This window comes from Chiloscyllium plagiosum, unplaced genomic scaffold, assembly GCF_037043375.1.
Source record: "Chiloscyllium plagiosum isolate Xiang-an unplaced genomic scaffold, Cpla_swu_hap1 HiC_scaffold_18, whole genome shotgun sequence".
Lineage (NCBI taxonomy): Eukaryota > Metazoa > Chordata > Chondrichthyes > Orectolobiformes > Hemiscylliidae > Chiloscyllium > Chiloscyllium plagiosum.
In genome coordinates, this window is record NW_028270156.1 from 39,202,215 (window position 1) to 39,219,682 (window position 17,468).

General features: G+C 42.2%; 1 protein-coding gene across 2 annotated transcripts in view; it reads right to left on the reverse strand.

The window, feature by feature from the left end:
- Positions 1-299: 299 nt before the first annotated feature.
- The window catches only part of insc (INSC spindle orientation adaptor protein), a 287,717-nt gene continuing 270,548 nt past the window's right edge, over positions 300-17,468 (reverse strand). For both annotated transcript variants that reach the window (XM_087996161.1, XM_087996159.1), the window contains 2 exons: positions 16,570-16,646; positions 300-3,987 (listed from right to left, as the gene is read on the reverse strand). In XM_087996161.1, coding sequence (XP_087852287.1) covers positions 3,859-3,987; positions 16,570-16,646 — 206 coding nt within the window. In that variant the 3' untranslated portion in view covers positions 300-3,858. The remainder of the gene's footprint in view (positions 3,988-16,569; positions 16,647-17,468) is intronic.

Genomic DNA, 17,468 nt, shown 5'->3' on the forward strand with positions numbered 1-17,468 from the left:
TTGGGACCCTCCAACCACACAGGATCAATGTGGATTTAATCAGTTTCCTCATTTCCTCTTCCCCCACCTTATCCCAGATCCAACCTTCCAACTCAGCTCCGCCCTCTTGAACTGTCTTACCGGTCCATCTTCCTTCCCACCTATCACCTTCACCCCCACCTTCACCTACCTATCGCCTTCCCAGCTACATTCCCCCCAACCCCACCCACTCCCTTTTATCTCTCAGCCCCCTTGGGCCACCCCACCCCCATTCTTGATGAAGAGCTTATGCTCGAAACGTCGACACTCCTGCTTCTCCGTTGCTGCCTGACCTGCTGTGCTTTTCCAGCACCACACTCTTCGACATCTTTAAAACACCTTGGTGCTGAACTGAGGAGAACCACCAAGTTAAACCAATGTCACAAAAGTGCAAAATCCATCTATTTTACTGAACTTAATCTATTCTCCTTCTCTGGAATCTATTTTGCACTTGTTCAATTTCAAGTGTCTATGAGGAAAGTCAAAATGTTTTTATTATTTGTCTCAGACAGGATTAATTATAATAAAACTTTTTTTCTCTTAAAAATGTCTGCTTGGGCGTTTTTATAATCAAATATAAGCAGTTGAACACTGACTGAATTGGTAAGCATAACCTTTTTAAACAAAACATCTGCTGAGGTCAAACAGATTGAGAAAGAGGAAAGCACTCACTCTTCCTCACGAGATCATAGCAAAGTTAACATGGAGACTCTGGGTCAAATTACACTTTCAGAATTGGTTTTTAAGTAAATATTTCCAAATATATTGGATTGTAACTTTACTGCAAGGGAGTTCCTGCAATTTTTAATTTTGTGATCCACTCTCAATCATTTTATTATCAAGAATAACTATGCTAAAATAAAGCTTGACATTTAAGCATGTACTTGCTTGCCAAGTCTTTGGCTACATTAACTTTTGCCTAGCACATCAGTTTCAGCTAATTGTTGATAGAAAAATATACTGGTTGCCAGAAAATATAAATCCTTTGAGTTAGTACTGCTGCCAAATAACTATTATCCCCATGCCCCAAATCTTCAACCTCCAAGATCTTGCAGAGTTCTTTTATAGGCACATTTTCAGCAAACTTTCAAATTAGTTTCATTGTTATGGAACAGAAGTCCTTCAAATAGTATACAGATTGGAATCGTTCATTGCGACATATGAAGCGAAGGACTAACTAATTCATATTCCCTCACTGAAGGAACCAGATAAGAGACAGCATGTAATTTTTTCAGTAGGGATAGGGGAAAAGCATTCTATGTGAACTTGTTCTTTATTTTCCAAGGGTGTATTTTTTTAAAAAACTTTTAGTTGTTGTTCATTCGAAATGCAGTCAATTCTCAACATGGAAATGTGTTATTACTGCGTGTTATGGACCAGGCCAGACCCCCTCAAAACATTTCAAGCCCCTACCTTTCCTAATTGTTTTAAGCAGGTGTATAGTGGATATTCCAGGAGTGATTCAGCTAGCCCAAACACTTAGCTTTGAACAAAACAAGCAATTTATTTACCGACTACTGAATGAGGCATGAACAAAAGAGAACTAAATTTAGCATAACTTAACCTATCTGAAAACCCAATCGACATGAAAACACAACTTAACAAAGAACTGTTCAAGTTTTCCGTAACATCCCATAACACCCTTTGGCAAGAAGGTAAATTCAAACACAGGAGAGAGATTGCAGAGAGAGAGGATCAACATGGAACTATTTCTTTGGGTCCAGCAGCTCCTTTGGGTTCCCTGTTAGAACCTTGACCAGCTGCTTCAAACAGACAGCTTGCTAAAACCAAACCAAACCCCTGAATTGGGAGAACTGGCCATTCCCCTTTCATTGTATAAGTATTTTAAAAAAAACTTAAAAGCTTTTTCAAGTAAGTATTTCCGGACGAATCAGAACCTCTGCCTTTATGACCTCTGTCATAAAAAAACTTCCCTCCCATTTATCTCTCAGCTCTCTTGAGTCACTTCCCCCAATCCTGAATAAGAATAATCTTTTTAAAGGAGCAGCAATGTCACATGTGATAGGATCCTAGACCGGGAAACAGTGCAGAAAGAAACATTTCTTAAAAGGATCTGTGGAATCTTCAGAATTTTTGAAAATAAGTTCCTGAAGAGTTATAAACCTACTAATTGTAGTTTTCTTTGATTAAAAAGAAATCCTTATCCAGATGACATTGCGACTTAACTTGGAGACAATATCAATATGATGGAAGTTAGATACAAAACCGTGTGGGCTAGGAAACTTAAAGGACAGGCAAACATTGAGGAGCTGGAGGCTGAGAGAAAGTGGACACACAGCCTCAGAGGAAAACAGACAAATCACTCTCAGAAAGAGGTCCACTTTTTTTCCTTTAACTGCAAACTAGTCCACACCGACTTGGGCGGCACGGTGGCACAGTGGTTAGCACTGCTGCCTCACAGCGGCAGAGACCCAGGTTCAATTGCCGCCTCAGGTAATTGTCTGTGTGGAGTTTGCACATTGTCTGCGTAGATTTCCTCCCACAGTCCAAAGATGTGTCAGTTCGGTGATTTGGCCATGCTAAATTGCCCACAGTGTTAGGTGTAGGGGAATGGGTCTGGGTGGATTGCTCTTTGGAGGGTCAGTGTGGACTTGTTTCCAAAGGGCCTGTTTCCACACTGTAAGTAATCTAAAAAAAAGGAGCTGTTGACAGTAATTATGTAACTTCTAAAGAATAAAGTTTTGAAGACAATGGGTTAATTTTTAACTGCGCCTCCTGGGTGAAGACCTGGCAGAGTAAATCATCCACCCAATAATGGAAGTTGAAAATTATCGCAGTATCTTTTCCTGAAGAGTCTTGTTTACTCCAGACTCACCAAAATTGCCTGAAACTTGGAAAGCAGTGTGAATAGCTCAGAGACACAAAATAGTTGGGTGTTTCTCAGAAGCAGCAAAACTATTAGAGTGTTATTAGTTGGCCCATTGAACATTTTCTCTCAAAGGGCCATTAGTATATTGAATTATCTTCCCCAGAAGGTAGTGGAGACTGAGTCATTGAATTTATTCAAGGCTGAGTTATATAGACTTTTCATAGTGAAGGAAATTCATGACTATGGACTCAGAGATGATAACCAGATCAGCTATGTTCTTTTTGAATAAAGGAGCATTTAACGGAACAAATCAACTGCTACTCTTCCCATATTCCTCAAAGGAAAGCAGGAAAACTGTTATTGGGACTGCTGTAGTCTGACAGAGAGAGAGCTTAGAGTAACACATGAGCTAAGAATGAGGTAACTAGAAATGTTGAAGGATTTATGTTTTACCTGAGCACCTCTCAGTGGGTGAACAAATCATCCACCTGCCAATGGAAATTGAAAATTATCCCAGTAAATTTTCCTGAATAATTTTGTTTACCTCAGGGCCCAAAATCTTCCTTATGTGTGAAGGATAGTGACATTGGACATCCACACTCTCTTAATAGGGAATGATTTGATTGAATATAGTGCAGCCAAGGAATGTTCATTCCAAGCATATAAATGCAAAGTCAGTTTCTGGTCATCATGGATTACATTTTAGTCCACTGGGAAGTGAAGTAAGGAAACAAAATTTTCCACATATTTCAAATAAGTTTTGTTGATGTCTTAGTGCAGAAATGTTCAGTGTGATTATGGTAGAATGAGATTTGACTGGAGGCACATCCTTTGAGAATGTTCAACAGTATGAAACATTGCAGCACTTTCCATTGATGTTTCCTTGTAAAATTTATAATAGCATTTGCTTTATGTTTTATGAATGAAAGCATTAAAATGTAGCACTTTTCTGAAGCAGTTGTGATTAAATCCAGGACTTCAAGTGTCTTTCAGACTTTTCCAGATCACTTTCAGACAAAACTTTCTTCCATATTCGAGCAGAGCAAAAAAGAGTCTACAAGCCGAGGTTTAATTAGCTGCTGGTAGTCTGATTCCTCAAAGCTTTGTGGACAGGAAGCTGCCAGTCTCCGCAATGCTGCCTAGAATAGACAGAGTCATAGATCAGAAAACATCATATTGATATAACAACTGAATTAGTTAAGAGCTAATGCCTGGCCAGAACCTGTAAAACATAGTGACAGTGCATAACGTAACACTTCTTATAATAAATTTATTTGCTGTGAAGAGGCATTTGTTTGTTAATTCAGCTGTTTTACGTTAAATATATTATCTTAATCTATTTATCGAGATGTATTTTTAATACTTTTACCATGTAATTTATCACCACTTCTATTTTCACATTGCTAGCCCATGCTTTTATTTCTTTTGCATGTATTTTTCTTCCTGGCTATTGGTTCTAATGGCCTTTAAAGATCCAATGATTAGCAGGAGAAAGGAAATTTCTAGGCATGTCTATGTCAATATTCCTCCCCCAATCTTTTCATTCATTCAAATAAAACAAAGAACTGCAGATACTGGCGATCTGAAACAAAACAGAAATAGCTTGAGAAACTCAGCCATTCCAGCAGCATCTGTGGAGAGAAAGCAGAGTTAACATTTCAAGTCCAATAACCCTTCTTCAGAACTGGAAACATTAACTTTGCTTTCTCCCCACAAATGCTACCAGATGTACTGAAATTCTCCAGAAACTTCTCTTTTTCCTTTCATTCATTTGCTGACTTTAGAATTATATGACATAACCTGTTTGCTGCTTGAAAAGTTGGCTTGAAGTCTTATGGTTGGGAAAGGCACTACATCAAAATGCAAGTTTTTTAAATCTTAAGCAAGTTTATTTTTTTTGAGAGGCATCGACTCATACTTGAATGTAGTTCTAAGCTTGCCAGTAGCTTTAATGTTCACCATCCATGTAGCTACTTTCAGGTTATTCCTCAAAATGAGTGCCGAGAAGCTTTCTGCCACATGCTTTTTCCGACATACAGCACTGTTCAAGAATTGGAGCCCTGAGTCATTTTTTCCCATAGAATAGAGGAAATAAACCTTTCATGCTACACAACATTTATCACTTAAGCTTAGTATCTATCTGAATTCCTGATGCATCCTATTACTGCTACATATATGGCATTAAATATCTTGTATGTACTAGCACTTCCAGTCTGAAAAATTAAGTACTATTTTTGTGATAGCAGTTCATCAATCATTTCAAATCAACTCTCAAAATGGCAACCTCCATGCAAATTCTGCTAAGAGGACGATTTTATACCTTGCACCTCCAGGCAGTAGAGTCTGTTCTGGCATATATTCTGTCCGCCTTTAGTAGTTTTGCTTTTGGTATCAATCCATCTCAATTTATAATATTTTATGATAATAGTTTGAATTTTATGACTGATTTTTACTGTAGAAATGTAGGATATTACAATGTAGAAGGAAGCCATTATATTTGTGTTAGTTATTGACTATAGCAAACCAAAATTAACCCTACTCCTCCATGCTGTCCATATACACACCACCCTCTGCGTCAAAATGTTGCCCCTTAAGTCCCTTTTACATCTTTCCCCTCTAGTTCTGGACTCCCCCACCCAGACCATATCTATTCACCTCATCCATGCCCCTCATGATTTGTAAACATCTATAAGGTCACCCCTCAGCCTCCAACACTCCAGGGAAAACAGCCCCAACTTATTCAGCCTCTCCTTAAAGCTCAAACCTTCCAACCCTGGCAACATCCCTGTAAATATTTTCTGAACCCTTTCAGGTTTCACAACATCTTTCTGATAGGAGGAAGACCAGAACTGCTCACAATATTCCAAAAATGTCCAAAAGAATGTCCTGTACAGCTGCAACAGCCTGGAAATCTCTGCCAGGTGTGGAAGGATCCTTTGGAGCCTTGGATGGAGGTGAGGGTAGAGGTGTGGGCACAGGTTTTACACCTTGTTTAGTGTCAAGGGAAGCTGCCAGGTGTGGAGGATGGGTTGGTGGGGGGCATGGACCTAATGAGAGAGTCTGGAGGAAATGGTCACTGCAGAATGCGGATAGAGGTGTGGAGGGAAATATATCTCTAGTGTTAGAGTCTGACTGTAGATGGAGGAAATGTCAGAGAATGGCGCAATGTATCTGATGAGGTGGAAGGTGAGGACCGGGAGACTCTGTCCTTGTTGCGGTTGGAGGGTTGGGGTTCAAGGGTGGAGGTACGGGAAGTGGAGGAGATGGGCTGGAGGGCATTGTTGACCACATGAGGGGGGAAATTGCGGTCCTTAACTAGGAGGCCATGTGGGATGTCTAGGAGTGGAATTGCTCCTCCTGGGAGCGGATACTGCGGAGGAGGAGGAATTGAGAGTAAGGGATAGTGTTTTTATTGGAGGGGGGAGGGGAGGGGGTGGTGTGGTGTGGAAGGAGGAGGTGTAGTCCAGGTAGCTGTGGCAGTTGGTGGGTTTGAAATAGATGTCTGTGTTGATTCGGTCACTGGAAACTGAGATGGAGAGCTCCAGGAAGGGGAGGGAGGCATACAAGATGGTCCAGGTGACCTTAGGTCAGGGTGGAAGAAGTTGGTGGGGTTAGTGAACTGTTCAACTTCCTTGTGGGAGCATGAGGTGGCACTGATACAGTCATTAATGTAGTGGAAGAAGAGGTAGGGGATGGTACCAGTATAACTGCGGAAAATGAACTGTTCCAAATATCCAGCAAAGAGGCAGGCTTAGCTGGGCCCATGTGGGTGCCCATAACTATACATTTGGTCTGAAGGAGAAGTTGTTGAGGGTGAAGACCAGTTCAGCCAATCGAATGAGTGCGTCGGTGGAGGGGGACTGATTTAGTATGCAAGGAAGAAATGGAGGGCTTGGAGGACTTCGCCATGGCAGATGGAAGTTGTACAGGGACTGAATGCCCATGGTGAAGATAAGGTGTTGGGGGCCAGGGAAATGAAAATCATGGGGGGAGTGGAGGGTGTAGAAGGTGTGGAAGGTATCCTGAATGTGTGTGGGGAGATCCTGGACCAAGGAGGACAGGACAAAATTGAGATATGAGGAGATAACTGCAGTGGGGCTGGAGTAGGCAGAGACGATGGGTCAAACGGGGCAGTCAGGTTTGTGGATTTTGGGTAAGAGGTAGAATTGGCGGTGTGGGGTTCCGGGTCTATGAGATTAGAGGTTGTGGATGGGAGCTTCCCTGAGATGAAGAAGTTGTGGATGGTCTGAGAGATGATGGAGAATGAATAAAGGCCTAACCTATTTAGCCATTCTTGATGAGTCAACCGCTGAATCCCAGGACTGAGCCCAGTGAATCTATTTGAATTGCCTTCAATGCCAATATATTATTTCTTAAATACAGGGGCTGAATCTGTACACAGCACTCCATGTGCAGCCCCACCAACATGCTGGATGCTGAAACAACTTCCCTATTTTTAAACTCCAATCCCCTAGTAATAAATCCATTTGATTTCATAATTACTGATTGCAAGTCCATGCTGACTTTTTGTGTTCATGCACAGGAATATCCCACATCTCTCTGTGTTATACTTTTGTGGCGTTTCTCTCCACTTAACTAATAATCTGCTTTTTAATTCTTCTGATTAAAGCACATGACTTCATACTTACTGCATTAAACTCCATCTGCTATACCCACTGTCTTCATTCTTTATGAAGCTGCTAACCCACCAAAGCAACGTTTTAGAAACTGCTCTGTCAGACCTCCATCTTGGGTAGGAGCTAGCAACATCTCAGGGTACACTCCATGATCAGTGCCGACACAAACTCCACCTTCACTGACATTGGCACCTGACACCTACCAAGCCTAATCACATCATCATGACATATCTCTGATCGACATACCATATGCTTCTACACTGTAAATGCTGTATGTTGGAGCACATTGGCAACTTTCATTGTAATGCTGCTGTGAGAACACTTTACAGACAGGCACAGGCATCCAGCTCAGAGATTGGATCAAGCTGCTCATTTGCTTTCTTCGGTTGCACAGTCAGTTTGCACTAACTGAATGCTCATTGAATCCCTACTTTCAGTTTTTGCATTTTTTTTACCCTCAGCCAGATCTTAAATTCACACTGTACTTGTGTTTAGTCTTGCTGTTCAGTTCAGACTCAAAGCAAAGCAGCTTGAATTGTTGCCAGTAGTCAAGGATAGGCCAGCATTGTCAATCTCACACCTGCACTATGGGCCAGCAGCCTAGGCAGTAATCCCACTGTTTGCCCATCAATCAAATGGCCATCTCTCATGATCAAAGAGGACTAGCTCTTAGTAAAGTCAACCAGGACTGCATTAAGGTAAAAACAAGGACTGCAGATGCTGTAAACCAGAGTCTAGATTAGAGTGGTGCTGGAAAAGCACAGCAGGTCAGGCAGCATCCGAGGAGCAGGAAAATAGATGTTTCAGACAAAAGACCTTCATCAGGAATAGAGACAGGGCGCCAGCAGAGTGGAGAGATAAATGAGAGGGGGGTGGGGGTGGGCAGAAAGTAGCATAGAGTACAATAGATGAATGGGGGTAGGGATAGAGATGACAGGTCAGAGAGGAGTGTGGGGGAAGGTAGCAAAGAGTACACTGGGTGAATGGGGGTGGGGATGAAGGTGATAGGTCAGAGAGGAGGGCAGAGTGGATAGGTGGAAAGGAAGATAGGCAGGTAGGACAGGTCATGAGGGCAATGCTGAGCTGGAAGGCTGGAGCTGGGGTGAGGTGGGGGAAGGGGAAATGAGGAAACTGGTGAAATCCACATTGATGCCCTGGGGTTGAAGTGTTCCGAGGCGGAAGATGAGGCGTTCTTCCTCCAGCGTCGGGTGGTGAGGGAGCAGCGGTGAAGGAGGCCCAGGACCTCCATGTCCTCAGCAGAGTGGAAGGGGGAGTTAAAATGTTGGGCCACAGGGCGGTGTGGTTGATTGGTGCGGGTGTCTCAGAGATGTTCCCCAAAGCGCTCTGTGAGGAGGCGTCCAGTCTCCCCAATGTAGAGGAGACCGCATCAGGAACAACGTGTACAATAAATGATATTGGTGGATGTGCAGGTAAAACTTTGATGGATGTGGAAGGCTCCTTTGGGGCCTTGGATGGAGGTGAGGTAGGAGGTGTGGGCGCAGGTTTTGCAATTTCTGCGCTGGCAGGGGAGGGTGCCAGGAAGGGAGGGTGTGTTGTTGGGGACATGGACCTGACCAGGTAGTCACGGAGGGAACGGTCTTTGTGAAAAGCTGAAATGGGTGGGGACGGAAATATATCCCTGGTGGTAGGGTCTGTTTGGAGGTGACAGAAATGTCGTCGGATGATGTGGTTTATGCAAAGGTTGGTAGGGTGGAAGGTGAGCACCGGGGAGGGGTCTGTCTTTGTTACGGTTGGAGGGGTGGGATGTGAATGAGATGTGTTGGAGGGCATCTTTAACCACGTGGGAAGGAAAATTTCGGTTTCTAAAGGAGGAGGCCATCTGGTGTGTTCTGTGGTGGAACTGGTCCTCCTGGGAGCAGATACGGCAGAGGCGGAGGAATTGGGAATACGGAATGGCATTTTTGCAGGAGGTAGGGTGGGAAGAGGTATAATCCAGGTAGCTGTGGGAGTCGGTGGGTTTGTAAAAGATGTCAGAGGCAAGTCGGTCGTCATTAATGGAGATGGAGAGGTCCAGGAAAGGGAGTGAGGTGTCAGAGATGGTCCAGGTAAATTTAAGATCGGGGTGGAATGTGTTGGTGAAGTTGATGAATTGCTCAACCTCCTCGTGGGAGCACGAGGTGGCGCCAATGCAGTTCATTACTGTAGCGGAGGAAGAGGTGGGGAGTGGTGCCAGTGTAACTATGGAAGATGAGATGGAAATGTGTTGCTGGAAAAGCGCAGCAGATCAGGCAGCATCTAGGGAACAGGAGAATCGACGTTTCGGGCATTAGCCATTCCTGAAGAAGGGCTAATGCCCGAAACGTCGATTCTCCTGTTCCCTAGATGCTGCCTGACCTGCTGCGCTTTTCTAGCAACACATTTCCATCTCTGATCTCCAGCATCTGCAGACCTCACTTTCTCCCCTAACTATGGAAGATGGACTATTCTATGTAGCCAAAAAAGAGACAGGCATAGCTGGGCCCCACATAGGTGCCCATTGCTACCCCTTTGGTCTGGAGGAAGTGGGAGGATTCGAAGGAAAAATTGTTAAGGGTGAGGACAAGTTTAGCCAAAACGAATGAGAGTGTCGGTGGAAGGGTACTGTTGGGAGAGGAAGAAACGGAGGGCTTGGATGCCCTGATCATAGCTGATGGAGTTGTCGAGGGATTGGATATCCATGGTGAAGACTGCATTAAGTCAGGGGATCCCAGTACGATAAGTTAAGGTCTGTGTCCACTCAGTCCAGGGCTGAGGCACCGTCATGTATTTGAGGCAGTCAGAGGTTTAAATCACAGGTCCAGGGAGTGGGCCTGAAATAACTGCACAGAGGCTGGTATTGTATCACCAAGTCACCGCATTATTTACTTGTGCACAGTGCACTGGCTGTGGTCAGCCAGCTCAGAGTCAATGCCCTGAATGGAGGAGATACTAAATCGCCTGTTGATAATGGCCTGCTAATTGGCAAGGTTAATATCAATGAAGCATCTCAGAGTCAATGAGGTCCATCTGGTTCCAATCGCTACATCCTTCCTCTAACCCCCATCCTTTTCCAGCGAGGTTCCTGTTCGATGATAGGACCACCCTACACACAACAACAGGAATAGCTCTAGCAGAGTTGTTGATGGGGAGAAGACTCCACATCAGATTAAATTTGATACTTCCAGATGTGGGGGGAAGTAAGACAGCAGCAGGAACAATAATGACAGCCACTTGCCTCCTCGAAGTAGAGGACAATTTAATTTGAGGCGTAGTTTGGTGCCAGAACCCAGTTTTACCTACTCTGTAACCCAAGCTGATCACTTGGGATGCCTGGATCATACATTTTTCCCATCTAAGATGTACACCCACCTGGGAGAAATGTTTAAGTACTGTCCAAATTCTCCAAAGTGCTCTCTTTATTGGTCTTCCCTGTTATTAGTACGTAATCCAGATAAACAGCAACCTGGGGTAGCCCTTGTAAAATGTTCTCTGTGGTCTGTCGGAGAAGGCTGCAGGCTGGTTTGTTCAATATCTCATTTCAGTTGCATGACACTGTAATCTTTAGTTATAAATTCTGGGTCTTATGCTCTACAACCACCCGAGGAAGGAGCAACGGTCGGAAAGCTAGCGCTTCCAAGTAAGCCTGTTGGACTGGTGTTGTGTAATTTTTACCTTCATTTATTTCTGCACAGTACACTGGCTGTGGCCAGCCAGCTTGGAGTCAGTACCTGAACTGAGGAGATTCTAAATCCTCTGTTAATATTGGTCATCCAGGGCCTGCTGATTGGCGCAGGTTAACAACACAAATCAAGGACCTCATAGTCAATGAGGTCGACCTGGTTCCAGTCACTACAGGGCCATATTCAAGTCCAATGCATGCTGGTCAGAGGATTGTCAGTCAGGAATCTGCACGATCAGTAGTCAGCCGTCCAGTCAGTTGTTGAGGTAAGGGAGGAGATTGCTGGGGCCTTGATAAAGATCGTTGTATCCTCTTTGGCCAAAGGGAAAGTGCCAGAAGAAGCGTGAATAACCAATGTTGTTCCTCTGTTTAAGAAGGACAAATGCAGGAAATTATCGACCCATTGAGCCATCACTGGTTGGGAAATTATTGGAGAAGATTCTTATGAAGAGGTTTTCTGTGCATTTGGAAAAGAATAGACTTGATTTGATTTAATTTATTATTTTCACAAATACCGAGGTACAGTGAAAAGTTTTGCTTCATGTGCAGAAAAGGCAGATCATATCATTCAAAGTGCATTAAGATAAGAGAACAAAGTAAAAAATAAAATGTTATGGCTGTAGAGGAGGTGCAAAGAGAGCAACATTAAATTAAAAATGCTGCATCAATATTATTGATGCAGACAGGTGCGTTCCCTTCACCATGCTTCCTTCGGTCAATGACCAGCTCCTTCATTTTGCTTACGTTGATGGAGAGATTGTTGTCTTTACACCATGTTGCTTAGCACTTAACCTCTTTCCTGTACTCTGTCTTGTCATTGCTTGAGATCTGCCTGCAACAGTAGTGTTGTCAGCAAACTTGTAAAAGGAGTTGGGGCAGAATTTGGTCACACAATCCTCAGTGTATAAGGAGTATAGTGGGGGCTGAGTACACAGCCTTGCAGGGCACTGGTGTCGAAGATTATGTCAGAGGGGGTGTTGTCACTTATTCTTACTGATTGCGATCTATGGGAGCCAAGGGTCCAGTTACAGAGGAGGGAGCCAAGACCTGGCTCTCGGAGTTTTGTGATGAGTTTGTTTGGAATTATGGTGTTGAAGGTGGAATGGTAGCCAATAAGTAGGAGTCTTGTTATCCAGATGTTCCAGGGATGCGTATAGGGACAGGGAGATGGCTTCTATTGTGGATCTGTTGTACCAGTAGGTGAATTGCAAAGGATCAAGGCAATTTGGTAGGCTGGATTGATATGAACCATGACTAACCTCTCAAAGCACTTCATTATTATGGAAGTCAGAGCCACTGTGTGGTAGTCATTGAGGTACACTGCATGATTTTGTTTTGACACTGGGTTGATGGTGGTCTTCCTGAAGCAGATGGGGAACTCAGATCATAGTAAGGAGAGGTTAAAGATGTCTGCAAATACTCTTGCCAGCTGGTCCATGCAGGATCTTGTGCACAACCAATTTGAGTCGGTCACTTTCTGTGGGATCACAATCAAGAAGGCCACTCTAGTGTCTGTGGCAGTGACCATGAGTACAGGTTATTTGAGGTTAATGGAATAGGTGATATTGTCACATTGATCTTCCATTCAAAGACAGCGTAGAATGCATTGAGCTTGTCAGATATAGGTGTACTGTTACCCATGATTCAGTTCGACTTTCGCTTTGTAACCCATTATATCATGTAAGCCTTGCCGCAAACGAAGGGTGCCCATGTGGTTAGTCTGGGTTTCAAGTTTAGTTTGTTATTGCTTCTGGGCAACTCTAATGGATTTCCTGTGTAGGTCAGGATCACCTTACTTGTACGCCTCAGACCTGGACTTTAATAAGGAATGGATCTTCCAGTTCATCTATGGTTTCCAGTTGGGAACATTCGGAATAACTTCTTCGGCACATTGTCTTCTACACATTTACTAATGAAGTCTGTAGCAGTAGCTGCATACTAGTCTAAGTTGGCTGCTGAGTTCTTGAATATGGCCCAGTCTATTGACTCTTCCATTGCCTCTGGCCAACACTACACCACTTTCTGTAGTGGGTCCTCAAGCTTCAATGTCTGCTTGTAAGCTGGGAGGAGGAGCACAGTGTTGACTTATTAGGGATAGGGTGAATGGCGTTATGCTAGGTGGGTCTTGTCGCACAAACTTGATTGAGTTTTTTAAAGATATGATGAAGAAATTGAAGAGGGTAGGGCAGCGGATGTTATCTACATGAACTTTACTAAAGCACTTGACAAGGTGGTTCAGAAGATTAAGTCATATGGGAGCCATGATAAGTTGGCAAATTAGATACAAAATTGATTTGGTCATAGGAGACAGAGGATATTGGAGGCTATGGAGGGGTGTTTTTCTGACTAGAGGTCTGTGACCAGATATCTTCTGCAAGGTTCAATGCTGGGACCTCTGTCATTTGTAAAATATGTAAATGGTTTGGATGAAAATGTAGGTCATCTTATTAGTAAGCTTGGAGATGACATGAAAATTGGTGGAACTGTGGATAGTTAGGAAGTTTATCAAAGCACAAAGCAGGATATAGATCAATTGGAAAGTTGGGCAGAGAAATGGAAAATGGAATTTAAAATAGACAAGCGAGATGATGTATTTTGGGAAGTCAAATTCCAGCAATGTATACAGTTACTTGCAGGACTCTTATGAGAGGGTGCAGAAGAGATTTACCAGGACGTTGCCTGGATTGGAGTGTATTAGCTATAAGGAGAGGTTGAACAAACTTGGATTGTTTTCACTTGAGTGTCAGAGACTGAGGGCAATTAGATAGAAGTATATAAAATTAAGAGGCAGGGAGAGCATGGTTAGTCAGAGTCTGTTTCCCTGGGCTGAAGTACTAAGAGACATAGGTTTAGGTGAGAGGCGAAATAGGGAGATATGCAAGATAAGATTTTTTACACAGTTTTTTTTCTACAGGCTTGACTACAGAGGGCAGTCAAATACACAATTAAACACCAAACAATTGAATATTATACTTTGCATAATTCTCTTCCCACTGATTTGGTTTGCTTGATTTACTTCCACAATTCTTGCTGACCACTGAAATAGTTTCCTTGTCCCACAACTAATGGCTGTAGTAGTTTCCTTGCTGCTTGTTCTTTGGTTTAATCATCCAAATGGACAGGTTCAAGTACTTCCAGTGACTTGGAAAATTCATAAATGGCAGCCTGCAGTTTGCTGTCTTGATATTATGTTTCTTGTCAAATTACTGAAGAGATTATAAAACAGTAGTTAAGTATAAAGAAAAGACATTGCTTTAGTGCAGATATTAGTCCTATTTTATGCATGTGGATCCCTTCAAACCTGAAGTGGAAGAGAATGGATGGGGATAACTGCCTATCTGGTTTGTGTCAATGGAATGTTGTCATTATGTTGTAGTAAACAAACACATAAATTCAATTCTTAAATGCTTTAGGATTTCTCCGTCCCCAAGCGATGAAATTATTGGTGAAACTATTCTGTTCACTTTCTTAATTGTGTTGTCTGGAGATTCATTCTTGTTTGTTATGATTTTCTTTATTATAGTTGGGGTTTCTTTAAGTTTAACATTTTGTTTGACCTTGACCCTATCTAGTCATCTTAATATCTAATGGCAGAATTTAATTTTAAGTGACCATTTGTCAGTTCTGTCAGCTGTAAGCAGTGTTTTGTCAAGCAATTTAACTACCTGATAATATTGTGGCACTTGCTCCCATGTCCAACCTGACATTTCTGAGAAGCCCATTGACAGAAATGCCTGCATGCCAAAATGTTTAGCCTGGATCTCTGATTTTCCCTAGTCTTTATCTTCTACCAGAGACATTTCTAGATAGCAGTTCAAGCAAGATAGCAGGATGAGGATGACTTTGGATTTGAGAAGGAGCAGGAAGGAGGAACATACTAGAATTTGAATATTCCTGTAATCGTATTTCAGTCTGTTCCAGTCATTCATGCAGTACAGAGCGCTTTCTCATTCTGAGGGGTCAGGTGATGCTGCATGTCTGTGCCCTACAAAGTTTGCTCTTTTTCCTCCTAATATGGGCCATCTTGTGCTCCAAAAGAAAATGAAGATGTAAGTTATTATTGTTACATGATTTGCCTGTCATAGATGAATAGTTGGTCTTATGTGGAAGCAGGGAGTGAGCTTGGCAGCATGGGAAGATGTGTGAAAGTGAGGTGGAATACTGAATGTTAGACATGGGTGCTCAGGACTGCTTCTGGATGAGTGCTTGGGTTGCACGCAGAAAGCAGGATATTTCGTTTTAAAATGCATTCACCATCTTGGCCATCCACATGACGTAATAAAACTTCTTTGAGCATGAGAAATAGGTTCCCAGACTCTCACCCTGAGAACCTTTCTCCATACCCAATTGTTCCTGTTTTTTTCACTAACTTGCTGTGAGTACCTCTTAGTTACTAGCATAAACATTAGCTTCCTCCTCCTGTTGATCTAGTCCACTAATACTCCAGCACTGCATTTAAAAACAAGGGAACTTTTGTCTTGATTGTTGCACTGTTTTGAGTATTTCTCCTTGCAATCAATTTCTGCATAGACAGTCTGCATTCGTTTCTTTACACCGATTTCAGCTCCTCCCTTAAGAGGGACAGGTTGACTTTAAAGATATAGGCTTGTTGAAACTCATTCTAACCCTACTCCAGTGCGAGCTTTGAACTATCTCGCCACATGACTCATGTTCAGCTTGACATTACAATCATTCAAATGAGGAGGCAGAATAAAACCGATCTGCTGTCTCAACAGGGCTGGACATGGGCTAATCACAAATCATGACCCCTGCATCTGAAAACGTGAGCAATTCCACTTTCCCTTCTACAGATCTTGCGATTAATTTAAAAATAAAGGTTAGATGATACTGTGCAACTGGTAGGGGTTTTAATCGTAATTTGCTTTTCTCCTTTCTACATTTGGATAGAAGAAAAATCAGGTAAAAAATAAACTATATACTGCAACATCAAAACTGCATCACATATATTATTCCAGAGTTTATTTCAGAACATTACTTTTGCTTTCTGCTTCAAGTAAACTCAACATTGTTCGTTCATCTATGAGAAAATTAAACTTCAAGTCAACTAAAGTTTGTACTTCCAAAAATGTTCTGTGAAGAACAAAGAAATCAGAATGAGAATATTTTCAAGGATAACCAAGCCAATGATCGATAGATTTGTAGATATTAAGGATAAGATGAGATATGGGAATAGTGAGGAAAAATAGTGTTGAGGTAGAACATCAGCCATGATCCAAATGAAAGGTGTATCAGGCTGATGGGCTGAATGGCCTACTCCTATTTCTTATGTTTAGGTGAGTCAGAAATTTTTAAGAATTAGAACAAATTTTGTAAATAATGCTTAAAGTTTTACTGCTGATCATTAATAGAAGACAAAGTCATGAATTATCAAAGTCAGTATCAGTGAGACTAAATTGATCACTCACCAGGCACGCAACTAACACTGAATCACTGTTATTCCGCTCTGAGGGGAATCGACAGAGCTCAATCAGACGAGGAATACCTACATATCAGATTAATAGAAAACCATGGTATGTCAGGAACTGTGTAAATACTCATAAAAGACAAAAAGTACAAAAATTTAGATCTTTCTAATTCTCACATTTTCTGTACATTTCACACCTATGTTTTTGAGCAAGTTTGTAAATACTGTAAAACATTTTTACTTTTTTGGGCCAGACCGATCCCCTCAAAAATGTATCAAGGAGATAGCCTAGAACCTAACTTTTAGCTTATTTAAAGGCAAATGTAAGGCGCTAAGTTCCAGATGTGTTTCGATTGGTCACACAACTAGGCTTTAATCAAAACACACTTTATTTAAACATTAGAGCTAAAATACAAACAAGCGAAAAATTATATCAAAAGACTTACTTTAATATGTTATTTAGCTACAACTCATCAATGTTTCCAATTCAGCAGCAACACATAAACACACCTTTGGTGAAGTCAAATTCCATAAAACGGCTTTCCCTCACTTGCAATCTCCTCCAGTCCAGAACAAAGGAAAAAACGTGAAAGAATAAGTCTAGCACCCAGGAGTGAACACAAACTTCTTGCAGCAGCAGCAGCGGAGAGAGAGCTTTATCTGGCAGCTTCAACTCCAGAAACCCCAACTATAACCATTGAAAGCAAAACTAAAACCCTGGATTTGTGTGAGCCTGACTGCACCCACTCATGCTTCCTTCCTCTAATTTAAATAAAAACTCGAAGCTATCTATTCTGCTCTCATGGAGCAGACACCTCAACACCAGTTTGACAATATCACTCTTTGAGAGAAACAGAACGGAACAAATCCCTTTTACAGGCACATATCATCATATTTACA